The 22,191-nt window shown below is 27.6% G+C and overlaps 1 protein-coding gene across 1 annotated transcript; it reads right to left on the reverse strand.

The window, feature by feature from the left end:
- Positions 1-2,934: 2,934 nt before the first annotated feature.
- On the reverse strand, positions 2,935-21,063 carry LOC145836402 (rhodopsin, GQ-coupled-like). Its single transcript, XM_082944203.1, has 7 exons — positions 20,951-21,063; positions 12,274-12,410; positions 9,961-10,123; positions 9,403-9,548; positions 6,075-6,295; positions 3,240-3,351; positions 2,935-3,035 (listed from the first exon to the last, which is right to left on the reverse strand). Exons 1-7 carry the CDS (start codon positions 21,061-21,063, stop codon positions 2,935-2,937), a joined length of 993 nt encoding a protein of 330 aa, XP_082800329.1.
- Positions 21,064-22,191: the final 1,128 nt, after the last annotated feature.

Consider the following 22,191-nt stretch of genomic DNA (forward strand, 5'->3'; position numbering starts at 1 on the left):
AACTGTGTGTAAAATGGTTTCAAAAAAAAACTTTTTAAGCAAAATTATTTTTTTTAACTTATAGATAAATTTCACATTTTGGAAAAGTTTAAGGCAGCAAATTACAAAAAAAGGATAAAATTGGCTTCTTAAATTAGTTGTTCCGTACCAACGACTTTCAACGAAACAGTATTGAAACCTTCACCTAACCGTAGACATATGTTAGTAAACAATTTTACAGCTTAAAATGTAACTAAAAGTTTGCGCTGCACGACTCTAGCAAATCGGTCACACCAAAGTTTTATTTTTTCCCTGCATATGTCACATCGAAAAGTTAGTTTCGCCAAGTGTCTGATGACTTAACGTCAAAAATTTTGGCTTGTGCAGGATCATTTCAACTTTGTAACGAGTGACATACGCCTTCGCCAACCGTGACGAGTGTTACGTAACAAAAAAAAAACCCTCAAAATAAGATGGAAAAATACTCGAAAATTAAGTTTCTACTTATGTTTAATGCAGAATATTGGTTTTTCAAACGTGCTTCAAATAGAGGTGGGCAACTTTTTTAGTTAGTAGGACACAGGGGCGTCGCGTGGGGTGTTGCACTTCCGCAATTGCACCACCTTAAAATTTTGTAAGAAAATATTTCGTATCTATAACGTTCTATTCCTTTTTAGAATAAAATCTTTTATGAAACTCCAATTTAAACAACGACCATTTTTCTCACTACACTGCCGCAAACTCTTAGCTGCCTGCTGCAAACGAACTCAAAAAATCAAAACTTCTTCAAGAATTGCCGCAAAATCAATATCTTGCGGTAAGTAAGCTAAATTGAAATTTCCCTAAAACAGTACAGGCTTAAGTATCATTCCATAAGCTATTGTGAACAAAAAATTAAAACAAAGCTACGCAGAGCAGAGGCAACTCGGGCAGAGGCAACTCGAGCAGAGGCAACTCGAGCACGGGCAACTCGGCAATTTTTTTAAAATATTTAGTACCACCTAAGAAAAATACCACGCAACGCCACTGGTAGGACATATTTACCAAAATAATTAACTTGTGTGCCGGCTATGGTATAAAAAGTGTTATCCTACAATGTATTGTTGGAAGATTATTGTAGCATACACCTAAACAAAGTTTATTAACGTAAACTAAAATATAATATACGAAAAAATGCATGAAATAAATTTAAGAGCACACTTTAAAATATTATTTTTGAAAAATTTAAACTTATTAAATTAGTCATGTTGTTTTCAAGCTGAAGAATATGTTGTCATATTTCTTAATATGTGGTCAAATATTTCTATTGGCAAACCAAATCGGCTTAGCGGGTTACTTTACAACTTATAAATAATATGATATATCAGTAACTTATCTTTATTATATTTAATTTTTAGATGTAACTAAAGTACACCAATGTTCAAAAAAAAAAAAAAGAAAAGAAAACTGCTTAAGTAAGTAAAATTGTTACTGTAAAAAAACATTTGAAGTCATGTTTTTATATTTTTATTCTATCTATCGTCTAAATTTGTACTATTTCATAGTTAAAAACCACAGCTAACTAAATTTGTTTTTTTTTTATAAAAAACAATTTCTATTTATTAATAAGTATTTTTTAATTTATAACTAAAAGTATTTTTCAAGTTGAAGTTTTGTAATTTTGTTGGTGTTCAACGCCTAAATTGCTCAATGTTTTAGACTAAGTACGTTAGTAACTTACTAATAAAGTGCAAAGTCTTGTTGCAGTAAAGCATGCACTAAAAACTTTTTAAAAGAATGTTTTTTATTTATTAAAATTATTATTGTTAGTAGCTTCAATATCATTACAAAGTATTTGTCTTTAAGAGCTTAATCGTTAACTTATTTTGTATACATTGTTGATATAAATCATAAATTAGTTTAGCTTAGGATTTTATAGTAAAAACTGGTTTAAGATTTATCAATCATTAGAACTATAAGCTCTAAATCTGAAAATTGCTGTTCACTTATTTAAGAACTTTATATTAGACTAGGTTCACTAAAAATGATACAAAAAAAATTCAAATGAGCAAATTTATTATGACGTGACTTTCAGCCGGCAAAAAGTCGAAAAGAAAAGTAAATAGAGAAAATACTAAGTAAAACAAAACCTACAATGCTAAAATGTTCAAACGACAAAAAAGTGCGGAGTTGCGTGTAGAGCGCGCAAGTGACAAGTTTTGGCGGGAAAATATTTTGCGGGCGAAATGCGTCGGCCAAAGAGGGTAGTGCACTTTAGAAGCGAAAAAGAACCAATTGCAATTTTAACTCAAAGACGAAAAAGAAATAAATAAGCAGTTAAAGTTAAACTTGTATTAAAAACTATTTCAGTAGTTATAGCGTTAAAAAGAAAAATAATGGTTTACAAAGTGAAAAAACAAAATACTTTACACAAAAAGTACTTGATCAGTTTTTGGAAAAAAAAAAACATCAAAAACTAAAAGATCTAAATGCCATGAAATGCAGTAAACTAATTAATAAAACAAATAAACATTCAGTTAGCGAGATCGTGGTAGTAAAAGTCGTAATCAGGCATGCCGATTTAGAAGCTAAATTTTCATGTTTGCAGCTTTACTATTGCTTTGAAACTTGTACTCATTTACAAGTTTGTTTAAATTTTGAAACCATCAAAAAGTTATCATGTGGTATCATTTATTTTGTGATTTTTTTATTTTGATTTTTGAAATTTAAATATAAAGGACAAGACGTTAAAAGGTATTTAAGCGGTGTGCGACTCTATGACCGAAAGGTTCTTCGTGCAACAGCTCTTGGAAAATAACATTTTGAGAGTCAATATTTTGTTGTTAAATAAACTACAACATAGAAAAATGTTTTTTACTTAGTTTTGTTGTTTCTAATATTTAGCTGCTAAAAAGAAATCGTTCCAAATCGAGCATGCGTTGGCCTGTAAGTCGGTGATTTTAAATTCACAGAGTTTTATTTTTTCTCGGCAGGTGGCGCTTCGGACTTCTCGTTGACTGAGGTCATGGCCATTTTCGTTCCGGTTGCTTGCGTCTGTTCCGCTTGAGCGCCCTTCTCTGTATGGAGGAAAGAAGTATATGTTAATAACAAAACAATAGAAGTCTTTATCAATTGTTCGTCTTTTGTTAAGGAAATACTTGAAACTATTTAAAAATGAGATTAACTATCATGTATTTTTAAGCAACATAAAACATATGTATATATATATATATATATATATGTATGAATATTTTTCACATAAGGAAAATAAAGCAACTTACTGAGTATGTTAGCTTTGAACTGGGGATGATTGTATACGTAGATGACCGCGTTGAGGGCAGACGAGAATTTTGCGAACACCGCACTGAAGGTTTCTGCTACCGGTGGGACACGCTGAATGAAAAATAAAATATTAGTAAAAAATTATAAAAAGAATAATTTAATTAAACAATAAAGTAAATGGAATAACGAAAATTTAATACTTATTCAAGATGTTTACTTAAATAGAACAACTCGGTAAGACGCACTGTAAAAGTAGTTTTAAGCTAACATAAGTGTTGAAAGAAATGCAAACCTACTAGAGTACATCAATTAATTATAAACACATAGTTTAATTAATACGAGTACATGGGACTCGCTGGTTACAAATATAAAACTTAGTTATGAATGATAATAATAATTTTAAAAATTTAAGTAAATTAAAACATTAAAAAATTGAATAAGATTTCGAAAATTAAATGCGAATGCCGCTGACAGCCTCTACTACTTTTGGGACACGTTGAATGAAAAAAATAGAAAGTTACTTTTGCAGGGTTAAAAAATGTTTTATCAAACAATTAAAAAAAATATATAAGTTAAAATCTTAGATGATTCTATTTTTGATCAATACAGTTACTTCGATAGTACAATTTGGTAAGACGCACTGTAAAAGTCATTACAAGTGTTGAAAGAAAAATAAACTTACTTAATTACTTCAAAGGTTTTAAATAGATACATTAATTAATACTAAGTTTTAATAAAACTGTAATAACTGAGAACCAAAATATTTAAAATAAATTAGTATTAAGAAAAAAACATGATAATTCTGTAAATCAGTCTTCAAATTCAATTATCTTAAAAGTACAATAAAATATCAAATCGCTTGATAGCTCAAGCTTAAAATCAGATTTATCCAAGTTGTTTGTGATTTGATAAACAATACATTATTTGAGAATGGTTGCTCAATGCACCATCATCAAGCAATACTCAGGTACGAAGATAAACGTTTAAAAGAATAAAGTAAAGCGTTTTTAGGTATTTTTAATGATCTTAAACCTAGTTTTCAAGCACTAAATTAAGATCTCTGTATGCAAATAAAGACTGAATAAACAATAAATTTTCAATAAATTGTTTTTGAAACCTGCAGCGTTTTTAATGTGCTTAGTTGCAAAAATTTACTTAATTAACTCGGTAAACGCGTAGTCTAAAGTTTATTAGAGAATAAGTGTAATTTGGTTTACCAGTAAGCCGCAGCTTAAAATAAAAAAAAAATAAATATTTTAACTTAAATCATTAAAATGTTTAAGAAACAAGAGTTTCCATTCAGCGCCAATTTACGTGTCTGGTGTGTTTACGTCATCATTGTGAAAAATGCAAGCATTAGTTTTGAAACTAGCACATTTCATTGAACTTTTACATTTTAGTTAACAGTTTTTTGCAGGTAGTTACAATCAAAAATTAAGTTTAAAACACTTTTTGTTTAAAGCAAAATAAATTCATCACAAAATATTTTTGAAAGAGATTAAAAAATGTTTTATAATAAAAAAATACAATACAAAAAAGAGATGCTTTCAAATTTTACAACTTTTAACTTATTTTAACAAAAGCAACAAAACTGTTTATACAAAAACAAGATCGTCTATGAAATTTGCTTTTTTTAAATTTAAACAACCTTCAAAACAAAACATTTTATTTGTGTTTAAAGATTTGATCTTTGCAAAACATTTAACATATCAATTTCAATAAAATAAAAACATTGGTAGACGGTTTGGCACAAATCTTTTAAATCAGGTCTTTTAAATCAATTTTGCAGGGTGTTTTTGTAGTACTTGCCAAGCATAAAAAATTTCCAGCTGAAAACTCAAAGGTCGCCGTATTTATAAGCATCCTACTAGACATACATGCTGAGCGAGAACAAATCTAATAAATTCAACGCGACTACAAGTAACTAGTAGTAGCGACCGGTGAGTTTTAAAATCGATTTTACCGAAAGTATTGTTTCGCTTGTCGTATGTTTGATTGGAATATGGATTATTTTTCAAATAACGATTTAAAAATATCTACTTGATTGATAACATTTTTTTGCTTACTTTGGCTTTGATTTGCTTTCAAAAAGAAATAACCTATAAATTGTTTCAAAAAAAAGAAAACTTACTAATTTAAGCAAAAAATATTTATGCCTTAACTTTATTCAAGTTGTTAGTTTTAGCAACTTACATAAACAAAAAGTATTTTAATACTAAGATTAATATCATAATTTTTTTGTAACTTTTTTTTTATTTACTTCAGAGTCTTTCAAGCTTATCTTTCTAAAAATATCTAATATAACTAGTAAACAAGTTTATTTTTTCATATTTTAAACTTAGTTTTCCGACCCCATTGTTACGATTGATATATGCATATTCCAAATCATGAAAAAAAAAACGCAAAATTAGTTCTTTAGATGAACTAAGCAGCTTAAACTTTCATATCCTTTTTCTCAATTAACTATCATAACTAAACTAAAATTCTTACTTTTTTACACTATGATAATATGAAAATGAATTACTAATTTGCCGAAAACACCCATCATAGCAATGTACGCATATGGAGCCAAAGAAACAAAAAATCACACGATCAAAAAAAGTTGTAACATTTATTATATATATATATTTAATATATAGAAAATAAGGTGATTATTTATAGTTGATCACTCTCTACAGAGCCCACTTGAAGGGCTTTTAAACAATTTATTTAGCTTTTTAAACCAGCTGAAGATTAAAGACAATCTTTTTTTTGTCTTTATAAAACATATGTTCTGGAATTTCAAATATCGCATTTTCCTAATAAATTGTATACATACATATATAACAACTAACCTTGCCAAACACTCCCATCATAGCGATCGAGGCGTAGGGAGCCCACGAAACGACGAAGCACACGATGGACACCGCGGTGGTCTTGGCCAACTTCATCTCCAGCTTCCTCTTCTTCTCCTCCTTGTCGGCCGACATCTTGCCCCCCTTGTTCATCTTGTTGAGGGATGCGCGAGCGATGCGGAAGATGCCGGTGTAGCAGAAGCTGATCGTGGTGATGGGGACTGAAAAACAAATACTTAAATACATAGAGTAAAAAGCTCAATTTGAGAGACCTTTATGTTATGTGATTAAGAGTGTTGTGATAACGTTGCTGTCGGATTGTTTATTTTATTGTCATAGTCATACAGACACAGTTAGTTTATGAAGAATATGTCATTTGTGCTGTTGAATATGTTGAAATAGGTAAACAAGAAGAGTAATTTATTTTTTGTTATTTTATTTATTTTCCCGTGTGGCAGAGAAGCTTATCGGCGTGATGGCGACTGCGTTTGGGTTTGATAAATGTTGTTAAAGTCATACTGCTAAAAGCATTAATAAAGTATCGTAAAGAGCTTAATGAAAAAAAATATTTATTTTACCGTCTTTTTTTTTAATTTATGAACTAATTGTCTACTGTTTGGGTAATATGAAGCTGCTGTTGAAGCATTTATGATGTGTTGATAGAGCAGTAAGCTTACATATTAAGATTAACAGGTCGGTTGACTTTATAAAGAAACTAACAGTGTATGGGTATTTTTAAATTTGCTAGCATTACCTTTAGTCGAACACTGTAAAAAGCTTTATAAAATATTTTTGTTTTACTTTATTTTTCTACTTATGTAGCAATAGCTATTTATGGTAGTTGAGTGATACTTGTGAAAAAATTTATCAATTTTGAATCCCTATAAAGTTTTTTATTACTTTGTTCACAATCATAGTTATAAGTAGCAAAATAAAAGTTGCGATTAAAGAAAAGAGTTGAAATTGTTTATTTATTTTATTTCTTTTAATCAGTTGATAACGACACCGTTAGATCATTATAATAAATTTACTTAGATATAATATTTGGTTTTATAATCACAAAAGACTTTATTTTTTTTGTATGATAATGTAAAATTCAGTGAAAAAGTAGAAAAAATAGACAAACTGTTCTATTGTATATGGTCAGTACTAACTATCATGAAATTTAAGATAAAACTCAACTGTGTGTAACACTTCAAAATAGGGTTTAAAAAAAGCTTTTAGTAAAATTACAACAAAAAAAACAAGTGGTGAAAATTATGATTTTTATGTAAAGATATACTTTCCAAACACTCAAATCTCAAAAACAGCACTTAAAAAACCAGTTTCGACAAAATTGATTAATGTTTCGTCAGTAAACATATTTTCATTAGGAAACGCGTCAAAGAAATTTTAATTATTTATTTAATAAGAAAACTTAAACTAAATCGCAAAAGTGATTGAAAACTGAAGTCTCGTTTAAATATCAGATTAAATTTAAAAACCTTCTGCTTTGAACGATTGCTTTTTGCTAGTTTAATATAAATATGTTTTTATCGGTAAATTTGAAGTTTAAAACAAAGTAGTTATTTGTTTCGTTTGAAAGTTTAGCTTAGATGTTAGAAAGAATTGTTCATTGAAAACATTTTTTTTTAGCTAAACAAAAATTTTTTTTAGACAAACACAGCTTTTGACTAAAATTCTTAAAACGTAAACACAAGTTTTTTTTACTAGTAAAACGGCTAATAAAGTATCAAAATAAACTTTAAAATTACTACAAAAGCGCGATTAAGTCGCATTACACAGCAATTTCCTGTAAATATACGTAATTCAATCCCACTATGAGCTCAGTGAGTAAATAATCACATTGGAAAGCGGCTAAATCGAGTTAAAAGGTTAGTTGCGGTGCTAAACGAATTACAAATTAGTTTAAATTGCTTGCTGCTAAAATAGTTTATATGTTTTGTAACTGTGTGTAGCTATTGTAATTGTAAATACAAACCTTCAAACTTTGTTGGTTGTTTATCAACGATGAAACAACGGGGTTGTTAGGAGTATAAGTGGAACAATAAACATAAACAACTTAAAGCTTTTGCAATTTTACTGTTTTATGATTAAATGTAAAATACTTGATTTTTTTAAATACTTGATTTTTGTAAAAATGTTTGACTAACATGCCAATGAGAGGTTTGTTTGTTTTAGAAAAAAATGTAATGTTTTAACAACTATCAAATAAAAACAAGTAAAAAAAACTTCTATAGAATAAGATAATTTAAAAATCTGAGAAAGAAATGTCTTTTTGATCTATAACCTTGGTTATACAACATATGTCTTGCAATAAACTGCTGTGAAAAATATGGGTTACAACAATAACTAGAATTAAATAATTGGGCAGTAATAAATTTTTTTACACATAACAAGAACAATTTAGTTGAAAAACATGTGACTTTGAGTTTTATTACATCAATTCGTTATTCAAAATTGCATAGTCATGTCGTAAATTAAAATAATGCAATGATTGCTTTTGTTTAATTTTCATTATGTAAGCTTTTTTTTTCATTGCAAACTATAATTAGAAGATAAAAATTTCATTTGAATACTAGTCTTTATTCCTAAACTACATCGTTTTAGCTATTGCAGAATAAAAACAGAACGATTTCGATCTGCTTAAAAGTGCTCGCTATTAGTAATTTACTGGATGATCAAATAGAAGTATTAATATCGATAAGAGTTTGTAATTAAATACTTATAAAATAAAATTGACTTAGCTGATTGTTTTTTTAGTCAATATATTGTAAATTCTTAACATAAAACCTATGAATATAAAAATTTTTAAGAAAATTAGATTATATTTTAATTGATTTATAAAAAAATTCTACACGAACAACAGTATTGATCATAAGTAATAATAGTAATGATTAATGGTAAACGCAATAGTTACAATTTGTTACAATAAGTTTTACAAAATATTAATTTTGATTATGATTTACGTCTAAAACAACCAGAAAGTAAGTTTTTGCAATATCTATTGATGTATATTCACTTACTCTTATAAAACTGTTGGCTTTCTCAAGGGGGCGATATTTAAACGTCCCCGTATTTTTAACGTCCCTCACTTAGACGTTTAAAAGATATAACAATAAAGGACCTTAAAGCAGTTTTAGTCAAAAATGTTAAACCTTAATGCTCTTACTATTTTATTTTTATTTTTCGTTAATATAGGAACATAACTCACATATGAATCTGAACAGGACAGAAGTTATGAAAACTTAATACTTATAGAGAAACTAGTTATCAACATTTCACCCTGAATATTTTCATTTTTTTAAATTGTAGAATCAAAACTAACAGATGAATCCGAAGAGGACGGACGTGATGATGTATGCCACGTTCAACGTCGACCTGTCGTGGTAGTCGAAAGCGCACGAAATTTCGATGCCGTCCAACGTGGGGTTTTTACCGAAACCGAAGAACGGAAGTCCGGACAGCAGGACCCTAATTAAAATTTTATCACGGTTGTTAAAGTTGTTGAATGCTTAATAAATATGAAAAATTTTTTTGTAAACTTAAAATGATCTACCTAATGAAAACAAAACACAAACATTGTTACTTTAAAAAAATCTGTATTGATTTTCTCGAAACAAAAAAGAAGAGTTTACTTTTACAATTTTACCATCGTTGTACTTGGATAACTGAAATTGTAAATAACTGATAATTTCCGTTGTTAATTAAACACAAAAAAGCTATATTTAAGCCAACTAATAACAATTTAATTTTTTTTATAATAATTTTCTTGATTTCTACAAATTATAATTAAACATAACTGACACAACCAAAACTGAAGTTAAAAAAAGTAACGATCAGCTAACGACATAGATAAAAAATATTAGTAACCAGAAAAACTAACGACATGGCCCACACCAGCACGATTTTGGTCATGATCAGGCCGAACTTGGGGTTGACGCTCCTGGGCTGCTTGATGATGTTGTACTTTTCCATGGCGATCGCAGTCAGCGTGAACATCTGGCTGTACGCGAACACGCCGTCCAAGAAGCCCGCCATCATGCACGCTGTGTGACGTCATAACGTAATTTAGAATTAGATACGTTAGATTTAGACGTCATAAAAACAGATGTTGTTACGTTTGGTAAATCTTTTAGTCGTTACTTTAATCTTTTCAACTACAAGCTGTGGGTTGAAACTACAAGGAGAAAGGATTACCAAATGGCTTTTATTAATTTTGTTTTTTCTGTAACTGCGTAAGAAAGTAGAGTAGTTTGATGCGGTAAAAGTTGTTTTAACTACCTTATGCGATGAAATTTTGCACGTCGATTATAATAATTGGGTTTATTTTCAAAGCAATAAAGTAATTATTTAATAAAAAAGGGTGTTAAGTAATTTTCAAAATTATTGTGACGCAAAAAACTAATCAAGTCAATGTAATGTCATGGTCATTATGTAAGTTATAGCAAGTCACGAAAACTTTAAACTATTGTTACTTACAGCTGTTCTTTTTACGTAGCAAACCTGTTTTTCTACCCGTATGTGTTTATTTTGGACAAACTAAAAAAAAAAAAAGAGCAAAAACGCATTTAGTAATATAATTTTACAAACAGCTTTTTATTTTATTTTGTTATTGTTGATTTAAGCGTGGCAATGACGAAATTAACAAACTTGAAAGACTATTTTTTTTTATCATTGTTATGTAAAACAAAATTAAATCAGACTTTACACTATTCTTTTCTTCAAAAAGCAACAAATGACTACAGCTTGTATTTGCGTCATCAAAGCGGAAATCTCAAAGGTTGTTTGAACTTGATTTTCGAACCAAAGCATGTAGAGAGAACGACATTGTGCTTGTTGTAATCAATTTAAAACTTTTTTTTATTAAAATAAAATTTCAAAATGCTTTCACTACAAAGTTAGATGATTTACTGAATGTACCTACTTAATGTTAATAATGATAGGGCCCGTAACAAGTTAATTAAACCTAAAGACAAAAAAAAAATCGCAGTGAAATAAGAAAGTTTAAAAGAGCTTTATGTTTCATTTAAATTATTTGTTTTACTTTACAAGTATGCTATATTAGTTTGTTACTCAATTTTTAGTAGATCTAAAGTTTTTTTTTATATTTTAAACCATATACAAATTCTTAAACTAATTTATTTTAGCCTTAATTTAATTAAATAAATCATTTTTAGGTTGTAAAAAGTTTTATTGAAAACTTAGAAAAAAAAGTTGCAGATAATATGATATTACTCAAAAGTATTTTTTCATCAAAAAATATTTCTCTTTTTAACATACCCGTTAAAAAATTTGAAAAGCTTAAAAAACTTTATCAAATAACATAGTTAACTGAAAAATGATAATGAATCTAGTCGATAAAAATTAATTACTACTTTTAAATATAAATCAAAAGCGTGTTATATGTTTAAGCTAAAAACAGTTTAAGCTCTCAATAAATTGTTAAAAAATAAATACTTTTTCGTTTGAGTTTTTACATTTAAGGTTTCAGCTTGTTACTAAAAGCATGATGAAAACTAAAACAACTTATATGTGCGCTCTGCATGCTATTAATTCAATATAAACAAGTTCCAAGTCAGCTGAACTTGTAAATAACTTTGGAATGTTTTATTGCAATTATCTGTGCTAAATCAATCGCAGATGTTTTCCTAGAATGGTGCAATGGTTAATTTTTGCATGCCCATTGACAATAATTTAAAATGCAAATAAAGTGGTCAAACGATATAAACTTGGCTGTGAGAGCTCGATTAGAGCGCGTATAGAATTAATTTAGTATTGTTTTTAACGTGTCTTTGTTTTGTTATATGGTTTATTAATGTTTATAAGTCTAAATTAATTTGTCTCAATTTTTTTTTAAATTTAATTGACTTGCAGTAAATTCTTTATTTTACTTGTTTATTTTTTGTTTTTACGTTATGGTAATTGAATCAACATAATTTAAAGTAGCTATCGTTATTTGAAGTAGTTAATGACCCAATTAGTATAACGAAAACAAAAGAAAAAAAACATGTAAAAAATAAGAATTCATTTCAAGTTAATTAAACCATGATATGCTTTTAGTTCTTGATATAAAAATTTTACACTTTAATTTAACGTAATAACTTGAACAGGTCTCTGTTTCCGGTTTCTTAAGTAATTATATATAAAATAAACTGAAAGAATTTCACAAAAAAAAAAATAATATGACGTCACACACCTGTTTCGCTGAACCTCCATCCAAAATGGAAGGCGGCATCCAACTCGAGGGGGAAGACGATCACGATCCCGATGTCGGCAATGGTCAGGGAGATCAGGTTGAGGTTGAACAGGCGGGACTTCTTCGTCTTGAACATCCTTGAAAGAGAATTATTAATTAAGAAAATTTATGAGAATATCGACATATATGTACATATTTATTAATATGAGTATTAAACTTTAGTGTTTGGAGGTTTTAATCTCCTTATTTTTAATTTCTACATTTTTTGATATTAAACATGCAAAATTCTTTGTTGCGAAAAATTTTGAATAAATGCTGTTTTCTATTATTTACCCAACTTAAATTAAAATCAGGGCAAGTCTGTGAAGTCTTTATATAGAGAAATTTTTTTTTCCAGTATGATAAACAAAATAAAAGTGAAAACAATTGTAACTTTTAATTTCAAACATTACAGACTTAGCAAACAATCTTCTTTGGCCCTTAAGTTTTGTTTTTTTAGGTTTGTCTGTATAACTTCCAAAAACTTGCCTAAACATCGTTGAACACAAGTAAACAAAAAAATAAGTAGGAATGCAAGTATGTGTCTATCATGGTGCGATTTTCTTTTTGTAATTCATATTTTTCATTTTTGAAGAACTCTAATTACAAGTTAATATCGTAAGAAACGAAACACTGTAGTATCACAGTTAAGTGTGTTGAAATAAGGAAATACAATTTACAGTTAAAATATTCATTTATTACATACCTGATTATTTTATCGTTAGTTAGTCAACTTTTTGAATTGGTTTATAATTTAGTTTACCATAGATAATATTCAAGCGGTTTTTTTTTCATGTTTTTACGCAGAAGAAACCATACGGTTAGTTTAAAAACTTAAATTACTTTGATTGGTTTCAATTACCAATATGTTGCTGTAAGTATCCCAGCGAACAATTTTACTAATAGAATTAGTTACACCTGTTTACTGAAAAATATTAAAATTGTTGCGCTTTTTAGCTTTTAGTTCTAAAGTTTAGATCGAAAAAGCTAATGAAATTTACTGCTCATTACGGATACAGATTTTTTCATCTAGTTATCTATCTCACTGTAAAAATAAAATTCTTATTCCCTTGGCAATGTAATACTTATGTTTGAAAAAAATCTTAATCAAATTAGTTTAAAAATAATTAGCTGAAACTAAAATTCGTACAGCAAGGAAAATTAGTTTTTGTAACATGTATTTTGAAAGCAAGTAAATAAACAAACAAGTAACAGAAATAATCAGCGTTTTGATTTAATTTAGCAGCTAGCTTGTTCGAGTAAAAACTTGTTTTTAGAAATATATGTCTCAGTTACACCAATTACGGTGAAATACTGCTTCAATCTCAAGTATAAAAGCATACAAAGTTTAATTAAACTAATTTTATGTTTTGTTTTAAGATTAAAATGTGTACTGGCTAAGTAACAAGTCTAGTTAATAAATAAAGTAGTTTAAAATTATTAACTATACTAGTTTAACTACAAATCAATAAGTAGAAAAAATAAAACAATATGTTTTAGCGTTTTACATGAGCAACCAACATCGAGAGCTGGTAAAAATCTTTAGTAAACACACTGACCTTTCTGATTTTCTATTTATACAACGTTTTGCGTTAGAGAATATTTTCGTTTAAAACAGACGTTTCCGCTTTGCGCATTTATTTCCATATGCTGTACTTACTTCAAAAGTAAGAATGGTGCATTTTTAATGTTTAAAAGTCAAATTTTGTGTATGAAAAATGTTGACTGATATAAACTGTACTAAATAGCTTGGAATGATTTTATAGAAAATTTACGTTTGGTTTTGAATCATAGCTTTTATTGCGTGATTCATCGGGAATTTATTATCGTTATTTTAAATATTAATTTCAAGTTTTGTTTCTAGTAGAACGAAATCTATAGTTTACTTATGAGTTTGCATAAAGTTTACGCAAACTTTGGTTTTATTTATAAAAAGATAAAAAATACTATTAACAATTTCGTATAAAAAAATAATTGAAAAAACAGGAGTATTTTTTAATCAATTTGAAAAACAAAACTATAATTTTCGCTCTAAGCAAAAAACACTTTATGAAAAAAAAAAATTCTTTCGAAACCAAACTATAAATCATACTTTGAAGAAACTCTTGAAAACTTCAAAATCTTGCAGTGAAACTTTTAAAAACTTCAATATTTTGCAGTGAAACTTTTGAAAATTTCAAAACTTTGCAGTGAAATTTTTGAAAACTTCAAAACTTTGCAGTGAAACTTTTGAAAACTTCAAAACTTTGCAGTGAAACTTTTGAAAACTTCAAAACTTTGCAGTGAAATTTTTGAAAACTTCAGAACTTTGCAGTGAAACTTTTGAAAACTTCAAAATTTTGCGGTGAAACTTTTGAAAACTTCAAAATTTTGCAGTGAAACTTTTGAAAATTTCAAAACTTCGCAGTGAAACTTTAACTATTCGAAATGCGAATCTTCCATCTTAATCAAGTTTAAACTAAACAGACGCATGTCAAAATGCCACAGACAGGTTGCTCTTTTACGTAACATTTAAACAATACCTTTCATTAAAAAAATATATGCATACACATAACAAGCGATAAATGACTCGTCACAAACTTCACTGCATTAGCGGCCTTGATGCTATTTGATAAATAATATGTATAGTATTGATATATGCATATTACATACATATGTATAATATATTAAGCATTATTTCTACTTATCTGGAAAAGTATTAGATATGACCGTATCTAACATGTAATATTTTTACGTAACTTTTTAGCAGCATATGTTTTAGCCAGTAATCAATGCGTTCTAACACTGTTTGACACTAGATTTTTTGTAAAGTCGTTAATATGTTTTTAAATGAAAATTAAATAAAATATGACTTGGTCAACTCAAAAATAATGTTTTTTTTTAGTTTAAACTGTACATTTTATGAATGTTTTTTGTCTAAGAAAAATGCACTGTAATTTTTTTTTTTAGTTTTTAAACACCTGGAAAAGCAGTAATTAAATAAAATTTAATAAAGCAACGTCAGACCAGTTTGACGTGTCGACTCTACAATGTCTACGTAAAATTTAAAACTCACAGATAGCAAGTTTTTAATTACACTTGGTACAAAAAAAAGTAGCAGTTTTAAAGGTTTTTTTTTTCATCTTATAAGTAAAATGTTTGCTTGACACAATAAAACGTAAACTAAAAACGAAACAGTAGTATGCAATTCATAAAAAACCCTTCATCCGTCCAATACCTTTCAAAAAAATTCCAGTCCATGAAAAGTTTGACACTTTTAGTAATAAAAAATTTATTAATGTTTCCTTTAAAATTAAAAATAAAACAAGTGCTGAACATACAAGGCAAAATTTTATATGCAAATGTGTTTAAACAAAACCAGACTTCTTCAAATTAGAATTGAAAAGTGTAGAAAAGTATAAAAAATTTCAGATTATTTTTTACCATCTTGACTTTAACGAAATTTGCCATAAAAGCTGCTTGTTTTACTTTGACCTCGCTTTTGATGGAAGTTAATTTATTGTAATTAGCTCACGCCTCTATTAATTAACTTTTAATAAATAAACTCAGCCCGTAGTATCAAACTTATAGTAGAAAATACTTTTGACTAGTAGTTGTGTTTTTAAAAGCTAATCAACTAGGTAAGACTTTACTTTTAGACTAAAAAGAGAATAGTATTAAACTCACACTAGAGTTTTTTTTTTTTGTTTATTAGTTTTGTTTTTGAGTAATAGAAAAAAAAAACATTTAATACTAATATTGAAATTAAAATTGGATATACTATTAAATAGCTTCAAATAAGGCAAAAAAAAAAAAACTCAAAAAAAGGTACAAGTAAAATGTTACAAAAGCTTTTTGGAAGGAGACTTTTTACTATATACTATCATTAAATGTTTTTGAAAAGAACTATTGAGACTAAATAATTAAACTTTATAGAAACAAAAGCCTTATAGTTTGAGTTTTAATCTAAAAAAGGTACAAATAAACCGTTACGAACGCTATTTGGAATGCCGTTTTAAACAGATCGGACAAGTCTAACTTGCCACTTGTTATCGTTAATTTTTTAAAAACGGCTACTGAGACTAATCTGTCTGAATTACTCGCAAACAATCAGTAAGTACCGGTTGTAGAACTTTGCCAAAAATCGCAGTCTGTGCGTAAAACTACAGCAAAAAATCGATAAGAGCAAGCCACGTTTGACTGCAAAGCGAAAAGTTTTTTGAATTGAAAGTTTTTGAATGATTCATCTTTGCAAACATTTTGTTGTTTCTGTTGCTACGCAATAAATATGCCCTTTGTGAAAAAAAGTGAAAAAGAAGAACGCTTTAAAGCAGTGGTTCCCAACCTTTATGATGCCCCGCACCCCTAAAGTCTCTTAATTTGATCTCGCACCCCTAACACTATATGCTATTATTATTTATTAATAATTTGATTATAAAATCATTGTTTTTATTAATTAATAATTTGTATTTTAATTTTTATGATAGTGTACTATATTAACAAAAACAAAATACTTGGAAATTTAGAAATATAATAAACTATATTCGAACAAGTTTTATCGATTTTATAATTTTTACAAAAACAATGCTTCAGCCTATGTCTTTTTCATTTAGTTTTTTAAGATTTAAAAATATATTAGAAGTGAGGAAAAAGCACTAGAAATTAATAAATATTAGGCTTAAAATTAAAAATAAACTTTTTATACATTTTGTTATGAATATGTGTACTTATAAAATAAAAATCATCTGTTTTAAGTTAAGCTCATGTGATGTTTTATTTTCAAAACTATTAGCAGCTAGGAGGTTTCAAAATAATAAGGGTTTGAGTTAAGATTTTTTAAAGTTAAAAGATTTAAAAGTCTTAAATTGAAAAAGATATGTATAAAAGCAAATACAAAAAAAAAAGTTTGTATGCTTACAACAGTGGCGTAGCATCGTATTTTGGTCAAAAGAATTCCCTAAATTAAAACTTTTGTAATTAGCTATAAAAAGATCTTTTTATAAGTAATACAATTGAAATTAATTCATTAAGTAAAATAAGTTCGAAGTAACTGTTTTAAAAAATACTTAGAATTATTAGAAGTTACTTAAATAGAAGATTACATTATAAATGTAATAGACTTAACAGAACCTGTTCTTAACAGCTAATAAAAAACCTGCTTAAGATACTAATTTTTATTTAAGTATTTCAATTAAAATAGATGCTAGCTCATAAACTGTTTTAAACAACTAATGGCCAGTTAAGAAAATAAAATATTTAAAGAATAGATGATTAAAATTCACAGGTGTTAAACTCTAAGAAAGCTTTACTGAAATGTTAATTCTAAACTAACAGCTATTATATGAAATTAATAAAATGAATTTACTTCTAGAAATGCGCTCTTGCTTTATGATGTATAACTAAAATTAATTTATTCAGAAAATTAGCGCCAACTTCTTTTTATAACAAAATGTACTTTTTAACTTAGTAAACTTTATTAGAGAGTGAAAATCTCCTTATTTATCATACAAAAATGAAAAGCCATCTCGCACCCCCAAGGGGTGCGAGCACCCCTGGTTGGGAACCCCTGCTTTAAAGCTTAAGTTATACAGTAAGAAATTAGCTAAATCAGTTTTGCAAGATATAATAATTTCTATAACGAATGTAGTAATTTATTTATTTGTTTATTTTGATTTTGAGATGAAAAAAAAATTATGAATTGACTTGACTTGACTTAAAAAACGTCAAGACTAATAACTACCCAAGAAAACAATTAATAAATTGGATGGAAAGTACAAAACATTTTATATTTTTTACTGTTAAGAATTTTTTTAAACCAATTTGTGGTCTTTAAATTCTGTTTAAAAACAATGTTAGCACAACATTTTCGTTTATGATTAAATAAAGTTATACTGTACGTAAAACTTTTAAGTCTATTTTTTTAATGTTTTAAGTCATTTTTACATTCATTCAGTTACTTATACATCTTTTGGTTGGTTGAAAGCAGCTTGTATGATATTGGAAAAATAAAATATTTCTTTTGTTAGTTAAAAAGAAATTTCATTTAAAAAAAATAATTTCTTCAAAAGGTTGGTGTATACTGTGCAATTTGTTTGAGTTTAAAAAGTTAAACATTAAAAAAGACATATTTTTTATCAGCAAAACCGCATTAAAACACAGCTGGTTTTAAAATATTTAGCTTTGTTGTTTTGAAAATTAATATAGTTGTACGGCTAGAATTCGTGGCTCACCAAAATGGATTTAGAAAATAAAATGTTTAATGAATAATAAAGTTTAATAGTTTACAAATACGTTTTATTTCAAAACTTAAAAGTACATTTTTTTTATTTATCTTTTTAGAATGGTTCAACTTATTTTATTATTTTTGTTAAATTTTGTTAAACATCATATGAAAAAAAAAATCGCATTTTCCACCAATTATACCCCAGGTAAAATTTGGAATTTGAAATTTATCAAGTATTGCTTCGAAGTAACAAACCAAGCAAGTTTATTAAAATCTCAGTACGTGCTACGGGGACATGCTAGTTGTCTGCGTTTAATCGCCAAATCGCCTTTTGTTTGTTTGGCTCGTCGGCTGAAGACGGTTTATTTTTGTTTACACGACGTTGTAACAAGCCGTGAAAGAGGTCAAAACAATTCCTCGAGCTTGCACGTTTCCGCACAAAGTCTCAAAATAACCTCGCTTGGGAACTCGGAGTATTTTTTTGCTGCGACAAATGTATTGTTGGGAAAATTTAATTAAGTGCTAAAACGTCGCACGCCTGTTAGGAGTCGCATGAAACTTGATTTTTATTTCAATTTGCTTTCATGATGTTTTATTCGATGCTGTTTAATCAAGGCTTTTGACCTATTTATTAGTACGACCACAGCTTTTGTTCTTTGGAAAACCTAAATTAAAACTAAATGTTTTTCAAATCTTAATTGTGATTTTTAAAATTATACACACTTTAGTTTTAAAATATAAAGATTTCTTGTTTGTTTAAGTAAACTGTTTTATAGCTATTTTACTACTTTTTTAATTTGTAAATACATTAAAAAGTTTTGAACCTTATTCAAACTACTTTTTTTTAGAGTAAAAAAATAACATCGATACTTACTTATCTGTTTGATTTTACTCTTAAACAATTAAGTTATCCAAACATTACAAAATTTACTGAGTTATAAATTTCACGATTGCCTTTAGTATTAATAAAAAAAAAATTCAATTTTTTTTTGCATATTTTAAGATAACCACTTTTTTATTCTATAAATTAAAAGTTCTAACTATATCTTCAAACTTTCGTACTTTTACATCAATGTTATTCTGAAAAAGACCATAAAATAACTTGTGGAAAAAACTAACTATTAGTTTTTCTACCTAACACTGTGTTTTAAAGTAATGTAAATTTTTACTATTGTTCTCATCAGAACGTTATAATTTCAATCGGCGTTGTACCAAACAGGCTATCACACAAACAAAATCAGTCACACAACATTTAACAAACCTCACTTCTTCATATGAACTCAACATTAAAGACGATCTGAAATTCTTTTTTCAAATTCTCCTTTCAATGCCATTTGAAACTGACAATCAAACGATCTTGCTTGATTAAAGTTGTCGTGAGAAATCAACTCCCACCGAGATACCCGTGTCAAGGCGTTCTAGTTCTACTCTCGGCTTCGTTAACTTTGTCGAACGTGTCACAACTATAGCGGCATGACATATATACATATTAACTACTTTCGAATTTAATATAAAGTTCACTTGACACTAATTGCACGCGTGTTTTTGTACTTTACACGGTTTAGGGTTAATTTAGTGTGTAATCATGTAAAGATATTAGTCAATCTCTTGGAATTTTTCAGTCTTTTGGCTTGTATTTTTAGTAAAATTTCTTAGTTAATAAGATGAATTTCATTTGATGTTGAAATGAAATTGGTTAATCAAAAATTGTATACGTTGAAAATAATCTTTAATTTAAAAATTTCCTCAACTGCGTTGAAACTATTTTATTTGAAAAGATCGATAAAGTTTTCTCTTTTTCTTATTTTTATAATTTTCAGTTAACTATGCAATCAAAACATTGTCAAGTCTTCAAGGTTTAACTACTGATATTTATTTGTCTTCTTACTTTTATAAAACTAGTTTTTAATACTTTATAGTTTCTGTTGTAAACCAAGTTAGTTAGATACTTTTTTATTTAATTGTGAAAGTTGTTTGACTTGTTATTAGTATTTTTAATTCGCTGTACAGTATTTTATACACTTTTAAAAGCAATGGTAATAAAAAATTTAAAATTTATATTCTTTCATTGTTTTTGAAGAACATACTTTTTAAAAAAAGTATAAACCTTTTTTTCAGTTTATTAATTTCTACCAAACAGCTTTTTGTTCAAGTAACAAGTAAAGTGTTATTCTTTGTTTTGTTTGATGTATGAAACAATATACCGAAGTCATAATAGCGATACTAACAAAAACTTTACCACATATATACTAGTTTTTGAAAAAAAAAACGTTTAGTTCTATACTTTTATTAACTGTTTTACTTTTACAACAACGACCTACTTATGTACATGGCTAGGATAGCAAAACCAATGAAGTTTTACATATTGGTTTTTGAAAGTTTAAATGTTCATATTTTATTTCTCTTAAATTTTTACTTTCATAACAAACAACCAACTTTTTGTACATGGCGAGAATGGCAATGTTGAACACCAGCGAGCAACTTCCCACCACCAAAATGAGGGCAGCGATCAGGTAGAACCACATGGTGCTTGTTTCCTCGGCTGTCATTGTTGCTGTTCAGGGGGTTTTTGTGAGATTCTAAAAAGCTGTTTAAGTTAACCTGTGTGGAACGTTGAACGTTTGTTTAGGTTTAAACTATAAATTCCAAGTTATCAAATTTTGAAAATTTAACTTTTTATAGATAATTTTTTACCAAAATACTTAAAATCTATGTATTAGTGACGAGATATTTTGCAATTTCTCTAGATAAAGTACTATTACTTGATAAAGAATCATAGCTAATCTTACCATGGTTTAAAGTATGCTTAAATAAGTTTAGATAATAAATTCTTGAATTTAATTCATTTTGTTTTATTAGAAAAGTAACCGAAATTAAATTATCGTGTAAAGTGAAGTTAGATACATTAAAAAAAAGTTATGAACACATTATTTTCGAAACCAAACGTTTTTCAAATATAATTTCAGAAACTATTCAAAAACTTTATGAAGAACCTAGACTTAATAAAATTAGTACAGATGATCTGTACAGCTATCACTCTTGCTCATTCGAATTTCGAATCCACGCTGTGCTTTTATAGCCGGCAAAACTCTCGAAATTCACTCTTTTCTTGCTCGTCTCTTTTAAATTTACGCGTTGTCGACGAAAATGAAATTTTTTACGTAATGGTCTGAAAAATATGTTTTCAGGTAAAATATCAAATTATTTCAACCACGTAGAAGAAAAAATATCGTACTTATTTCGAATTTAATATTTCACTAAACAATTTTCACTTTGAAGTAAAAATTAAACTTTTTTTTACTAGCTTTTACCGTTTGAAACAGTTTAAGATAAAAACTGTGGTTTTGATTTAACCGCTTTCCAAAACAATTTGTCATGAAACAGTGTAAAATAAGTTTTAAGAAACATTTATGCAAAATTTACTTAGTAATTATAAAAAAAAACTGTCTATGCAAACTAGTTTGTTTAATCTTGTTTCTATAACTGATCCGACATTGTCGTCATTTTCTCATTAATTTTTTTTTACCGTAATATACATGTTTTTGTATTTTACATTGTACTTTGTGTAGAAACAAAACTTATTAACTACCAAAGTACTAGAAACGTAAACAGAAAAAAAAAAGAAGAAAACTCAACATTTTAGCTTTTGTTTCAGCAAAAAAGTTTTAAAAAATGAA

Source organism: Thalia democratica, chromosome 5 (assembly GCF_965202585.1).
Source record: "Thalia democratica chromosome 5, ktThaDemo2.hap1.1, whole genome shotgun sequence".
Taxonomy (NCBI): Eukaryota; Metazoa; Chordata; class Thaliacea; order Salpida; family Salpidae; genus Thalia; species Thalia democratica.

Coding starts and splice junctions, on each gene's coding strand:
- LOC145836402 (XM_082944203.1), bottom strand. CDS start 21,063: ATGACAGCCGAGGAAACAAGCACCATGTGGTTCTACCTGATCGCTGCC. Junction 12,411..20,950: donor ATTCTCGCCATGTACAAAAA/GTTGGTTGTTTG, acceptor TTCTCTTTCAAG/GATGTTCAAGACGAAGAAGT. Junction 3,036..3,239: donor GTTCAAAGCTAACATACTCA/GTAAGTTGCTTT, acceptor TCCTCCATACAG/AGAAGGGCGCTCAAGCGGAA.